The 6,114-nt window shown below is 42.3% G+C and overlaps 1 protein-coding gene across 1 annotated transcript in view; it reads right to left on the reverse strand.

The window, feature by feature from the left end:
• Slc15a5 (solute carrier family 15 member 5) overlaps positions 1-2,234 on the reverse strand; it is a 116,041-nt gene extending 113,807 nt beyond the window's left edge. Inside the window, exon 1 of the mRNA XM_005364538.1 lies at positions 1,901-2,234. Coding sequence (XP_005364595.1) covers positions 1,901-2,234 — 334 coding nt within the window. The remainder of the gene's footprint in view (positions 1-1,900) is intronic.
• Positions 2,235-6,114: the final 3,880 nt, after the last annotated feature.

A 6,114-nucleotide genomic window follows, 5' to 3' on the forward strand; every position in this document is an offset into this window, starting at 1 on the left:
AGAGAGAGAGAGAGAGAGAGAGAGAGAGAGAGAGAGAGAGAGAGAGAGCTAGGAAAAGCCACTTACACATTAGCAGGCAGCCTGTCTCCATCTCCCAGTATTGAGCTAAAACTGGGGACCACCACACCATGTATTTGGACATTGGTTCTGGGACGAGCTCAGGTCTCCATGCTCACATCAAGCATTTACTGAGCCTCCAGTCTCTCCAGCCCATCACTCCTCTATATTTGATAATAGCATGGCTAAATTCTGAGGGACAACAATAAACATGGGTCTGGACAAACAGCAGGGGTTTTCAAAAATCTCAGGTACGGAGTGAATGCTTGAAGAAGTTAACTCTTTCAGACACAGCAAGAATGAATGGCAGAAGGAAAACTAGGTACATAGCAAGGATCTCAACGTCATTGGAGGCAAGCATAGATTACATTTTATATTAATTATAGAGGTATGATAAGCTAAATTTAGAGTTTATTTTTTAGATATTAGAAACAATATGAAATAACATGAATTCTTTTTTTTTTGTCAGGAAGTCAAGTTGGTAAATTGATATGTGGGCTGGAATTGGACAGATTACTGGCAGCTTAGTAGAAAGGCCATCGTCACGGGGCAAGCTGCATTTTTAATCTAAGTTGATATCAATTTTGACAGTGGTCATAGTTTGGTTAGAACTCTATTATTTAGTAACAGGTTGCAGTGTCCTGGCAGTTCTGAGGGGGAAACTTTGGGGCACAACTCACAGAAGAAGGGGAAGGCAAGCTCAGCACCATAGGCTTATCATCCACCTTGCTGAGAGGCTAAGGTAGGAGGACTAGTTTCAAGGCCTGATAGCGCTACACAGTGTTTTCTAAGACCGTCCGGGCAGCCCAGAGAGGCCCTGTCTCAAAATACAAAGGTAGAAAGGGATGGGGATGTACCTCAGTGGTGGAGTGCTTGACTAGCGTGTGTGAGTCCTGTCTTCCATACCCAGTATCGGTCAGATTCAATGCAAGTAAGGTCATGAAGACGGAGTCAGTGGGTAAAGGTGTTAACCGTGCAACCTCACAGGCCCTGAACCCATGTAAAATGCTGGCCATGGTAGCACACATCTTTTATCCCTGCACTCCTGTTTTAAGTGTGGAGGAAAACAGAGGAGAACTGGCTGAAAGCTTACAGGCCATTTACTCTGGCATCCGTGTCAACAGCAGAAACAAGGGAGACTCTACCTCAAACAGGATGGAAAGTAAAAACCTACTCTCAACATTCTCAACATTGTCCTCTCTCTCTCTCTCTCTCTCTCTCTCTCTCACACACACACACACACACACACACACTAGATTATCCACCAGCTTGCTCTTTATGCCACAGCAAGCATTCCCAAGCTTCTGGAGTATGTTTATTTTTCTTTACGTAAGCAATCCTAATGTCCTGTCTGAATTCAGTTATCTTTAACTGTAGTTGAATATATTTATATGAAATCTAATTGCTATATGATTAATTATAAAACTCAAATATCTCTTAGTTATTCTCCATGAACTTCAGCAACCTTTTCAGCATGATTCATCCAGTTGTGAAGCAAATGCATTTCATGTTTCATATAGAATCTGTCACAAATTTCAGTTGGAGCACAAAGAGGAAAGCAAGGGCATTCTAAGGTGTGCAGAAGATTGACATGCAAAGAGGTAATTAGCAAAAATGTAGTAATCAGAATGCTATTGACAATTCTGGAAAACACCGCACACACACACACACACACACACATCTACCAATGACTTAATATATAGAATAAAATAAACTGAAACAATATACTTCATTTATTACAGCTTATGTTAAGACTAGGTCAGGAATAAAATAAACTAAAAATTCTAACAAAAACTTATTGAACTATGTGACAAAAGAAACGCAGCGAGCAGGGGACACTCACCTAGAAAATGTAGCAGTAAGGAAATGTGCAGCAGTTTGCTCCTTCCGATGTAGTTGTCTGCCATCCACCCAACAAACCCAGGGCTGAGGACTGAAGCGCCAACAAAGCACAGGTTGAGAATAGCTGCCTGGTGGTTGTAGTAGCCAAGCTTGACTGTGCAAAAGGGGATCATGTTGCAGACAACTTCAGAGAAGGTAAACTTCCCACACAGTTCCACCAGAAGCAAGCAAATGCCAGCCTGGAGACACCGGGAATGTCTCCCTGTCCTCTGCTGCTCAGGGCCACCGTGTAAGGCTAGGTCCTCCTCGGCGATGGCAAAGTCTGTAACAGACATGACTACTTTGCCTTCAATATGACTTATGTGAGTTGCTTGGACTTGAAGCCTTTTTTTCCCCCCCCCCCCATTCCTCTCATGGAAAAAAAAATTAAGATGTCTGCTTTGAATGTCACAGCTCCATGCAGAAAGTTCTTCACTTTTTTTTTCCCACATTAGTGCTATTCTTCTTGACAAGCTACAAGCCCCAGAAAGAAGACCCGGGCATTTCAACACTCAAGGCTCAGCATAGCCGAATCTGATTTGTTTGTTTAATTACTTAGACACTAAATTAGACGCTTCTCCCAAAATTATATTGAATTATGTGAATTCCGTTCCGTACATATGGAAACTCGTCTGCCTCCTGCAGATAAAGGCTTAAATATGGAGACAGAAGAAACAGTTTTTCAGGGGGGTTTGAGCACCAGATCAGGAAATAATTTGAGTCTAATAATTTCTGATATTTTAATTAAACAAGCCAGAACAGTGCCAAGAGATAAAGCGGAAAAGGAAATCTGTTTTGAGGAGGCAGGGTACCTTATCATGATTCCATTTCTTGTTACTTTTGCTTGGGATTCTGATAAGAAAGTTAATTAGGAAACAAAAGCGCTAGTACATTTAGGTAACGAGCAGGGTTTACAAGGAAGTAATTTAAGCTCACTAATGAAAGGAGAAAATATTAAATAAACTCCCAGTCCTTTAGGTTGACCCCAAGCTTGTAGAACAGCCTCTCTGAGGGAACCAGAATCAAAAGGTGCCATTTGGCTGGTTATTAACCAGTAGTCAGGGATACAGCAAGCAGTCTACACGGGCTTCGGGAAATATTGGATCTACTGTGATCCTGGCTCCCACCGAGTGAGTGGGGGCAAGCATCCTATTTTAGAAAGCGAGGGGACATCAACTAGGCTGACGAAAGTGACAGTGGATGAGAATAGCTCACCATTTTGGGGTTTAGAGCCTGGGATTCACGGAGACAAGTGGATAGGACTACCAGGTCAACCTGTAAAACTTTAACAAGCGAGTCTTATTTTCATGTTGGCGTACCAAACCAAAGATTGATCAAGGCTGTGGACTTTGATTCACATCATTTGTCCCTTAAGGACAGAGCAGAATGCTTTGATTTGACTCTCAGTAACGGTCTCTGTGTACTGGTTCATGTTCTGATCCACCCAGCTTCCGTGTCCCTTCTTTGGCTGTCGTATCTCTTGTGGGTTATATACGAATGTCCCCACGTGCTCATGTGTGTGACTTCTCAGCACTTGTGGGAGAATTGCAGATTCTTTAGGAGGTGGCACCTTGCTGGAGGAAATGGTCAATGGGAGTGGGCTTTGAGGGAACACTGAGGGTGCTGTTTTCTCTCTGCTTTTTCTACACGGTACATGTGATGATCCGCTGTCTTCCTGTTCCTGCCACTGTGCCTTCTCTGCCTGCTGCCAAGTCTTCTCCATGATGACCTTTGCCCCCAGACCTGTAATCCAAATAAACCATTTTCACCTTGGTTTCTTTTTTCTTTTTTTTTTCGGGTTATTTATATCACAGAAATGGAAAAGAAACTAATATTATGCTCTATGTTTCTTTGTGTAGAATGATCACACAGTTTATCCCTTAGACTTGATCACTTCTGTGAGATTAAAGTGGTGTTCTTTTCAGTATAGTTTTTCCTGGGAAATGGATCTACATGAGGACAGCAGGGAGCACAGCCCAACCCATGTTGGAGAATGACCCCATCTATCACGGGAGGTCATGGTGGACCTGATCATCAGGAAATCCCTGTGAAACAGGAGTGTGTCTACCTAGTGAAAGTCGGTCACTGGCAGCTCATCTTTGAAGGCTGTACATTGTCCACATCCCTCCCTGTATTTAATTTTCTGTGCTTCCTGGCCTCCCTGATGTGAACTTCTCTGCTTTCCCACACAGCTGTTTGGTAAGATGGCTCGGTGAGTAAAGGTTTTTGCCTTGCAGGCCTTGTGGCCTGACTTCAATCCCTAGAGCTGTTTTAAAAGTGGGAGGAAGCAATTGATTCCACAAAAAGTTGTCTCTCACCTCCACATGTGTACCTTGGCATGAATGACCACACGTATGGCATACACGCACACACACACACACACATGCACACACAGAGACAGTCATAATAATAATGATAATAATAATAATAATGATAATAATAATAATAATAAAGTTTTAAAATGTATGGGTGAAATGACCCAAGAATGGACATATGGAATCTGAATCATCCAGATGGCAGGACACAGAAGAGGCCCTGGTGAAAAATTTAGCGCCTCCTGTCTCCTCCTCTGACAAATTTGCCTTTTAGTAAAACAACCAGGTCATTGCAATCTGTGGTTTGATTAAGTTACAAACCATTGTGGTTTCTGTAAACCACAGAAAGTTAATTTTACTACCAGCCAAACAGTTTCTGTCTCTTGTGTTTGCCCCACAAGCCGCTCACTGGAGATGTAACGACACCGACGAAGGTTTTCCGTGGTGTCTTTCCCAAGCAGGGCAGCTCTGCTTCTTGCGGGGGCCACTGGCGAGCATGCTGGAATTCTGTGGTGGAAACTTGGGCTTTGGAAAACTTTTCCTCTGTGAAAACTGCAGAGGTTGCCTGCTTCTATAACCTTCAAGGGGGCAGAGTGGACCACTTACTGTGAAGCTAGGCTTCCTGCAGCTTTGGGTACAGAGGGGAAGTCTGATAGTCTTGTGATAAGGACAGAGTAATTAGTAAAAGGACATCCACTGAGTTGGGAGAGGAATTAAGCAGTAGCCCTGCTCTTTCTCTTACCTCGGTGAGTCTCTTACAGTGACTGTACACAAAGCCCGAACCAGAAAGCCACAGAGGAAGTTCAGAGTAGAAATGACTGAGGAAATGTCACAGCTCTCTCACAGGAGTGCCTTTTATTGCTTGTTCCTTTATATCTGTATTCCTCAGATACACTAAGTAATGAATCTTTGGGAAATATGGAGCCATCTTCTAAGTCCTGTTTGCACAGAAGGCAAAAGTCAGGAGGCTGGATTATACTAAGGAGAATTGAAGTAACCCAAAATACCTTTATTGGTTCCTTTCCTACCACTCCCTCACTCGGATTTATTTATTTACATATTTACTTACTTATTTACTTATAAGTGGAGACTGTTTATTTGTTTCCCAGCCGCCCAGACCCAAATAATCACACAGAATCTATATTAATTGCAACACTGTTTGGCCATTAGCTCAGGCTTCTTATTAACTAGCTCTTACATCTTAAAATTAACACATTTCTATTAATCTGTGTATCACCATGAGGCTGTGGCTTATTGGTAAAGTTCCACTGTCTGTCTCCTTCAACATGGTGTCTGTCTCCTTGACTCTGCCTACTATCTCTCTATATCTCTTCCAGCCTGGCTATATTCTGCCCTGTCATAGGTAAAAGCTGCTTTTTTATTAACCAATAGTAATAAAACATACTCACAACATACAGAGGAGAATCCCACATCATCTATCTATCTATCTATCTATCTATCTATCTATCTATCTATCTATCTATCTATCTATCATCTATCTATCATTTAATTGGATGAGTATTTTTCCTACATATATTTGCACCACATGCATTTCTGTTGCCCCTGGAGTCCAGAAGAAAGAACTAGATCCCCCAAAACTAGAGTTCATGGTGGAGTAAGTTTCATTGTGAGTGCTGGTAACAAAACCAGAGTTATCTGCAAGAACAGAAAGTGCTCTTAACCACTGAGCTATCTTGCTAGCCTCTCCTAACCAATTCTCAATGCCCAATACAGAGCATGCTCAAATGACAAGTGTCAAGTGCTCTTGAGAGTGACACTTTGCAGGAAATTTTGACTATCATCCCTTTCATAAATAAAACTGTCTGTGAAGACTGGAGACATGGCTCAGTGTGTAAGCACC

The sequence above is a fragment of the Microtus ochrogaster genome (genome assembly GCF_000317375.1).
Source record: "Microtus ochrogaster isolate Prairie Vole_2 chromosome 14 unlocalized genomic scaffold, MicOch1.0 chr14_random_2, whole genome shotgun sequence".
Classification (NCBI taxonomy): Eukaryota; Metazoa; Chordata; class Mammalia; order Rodentia; family Cricetidae; genus Microtus; species Microtus ochrogaster.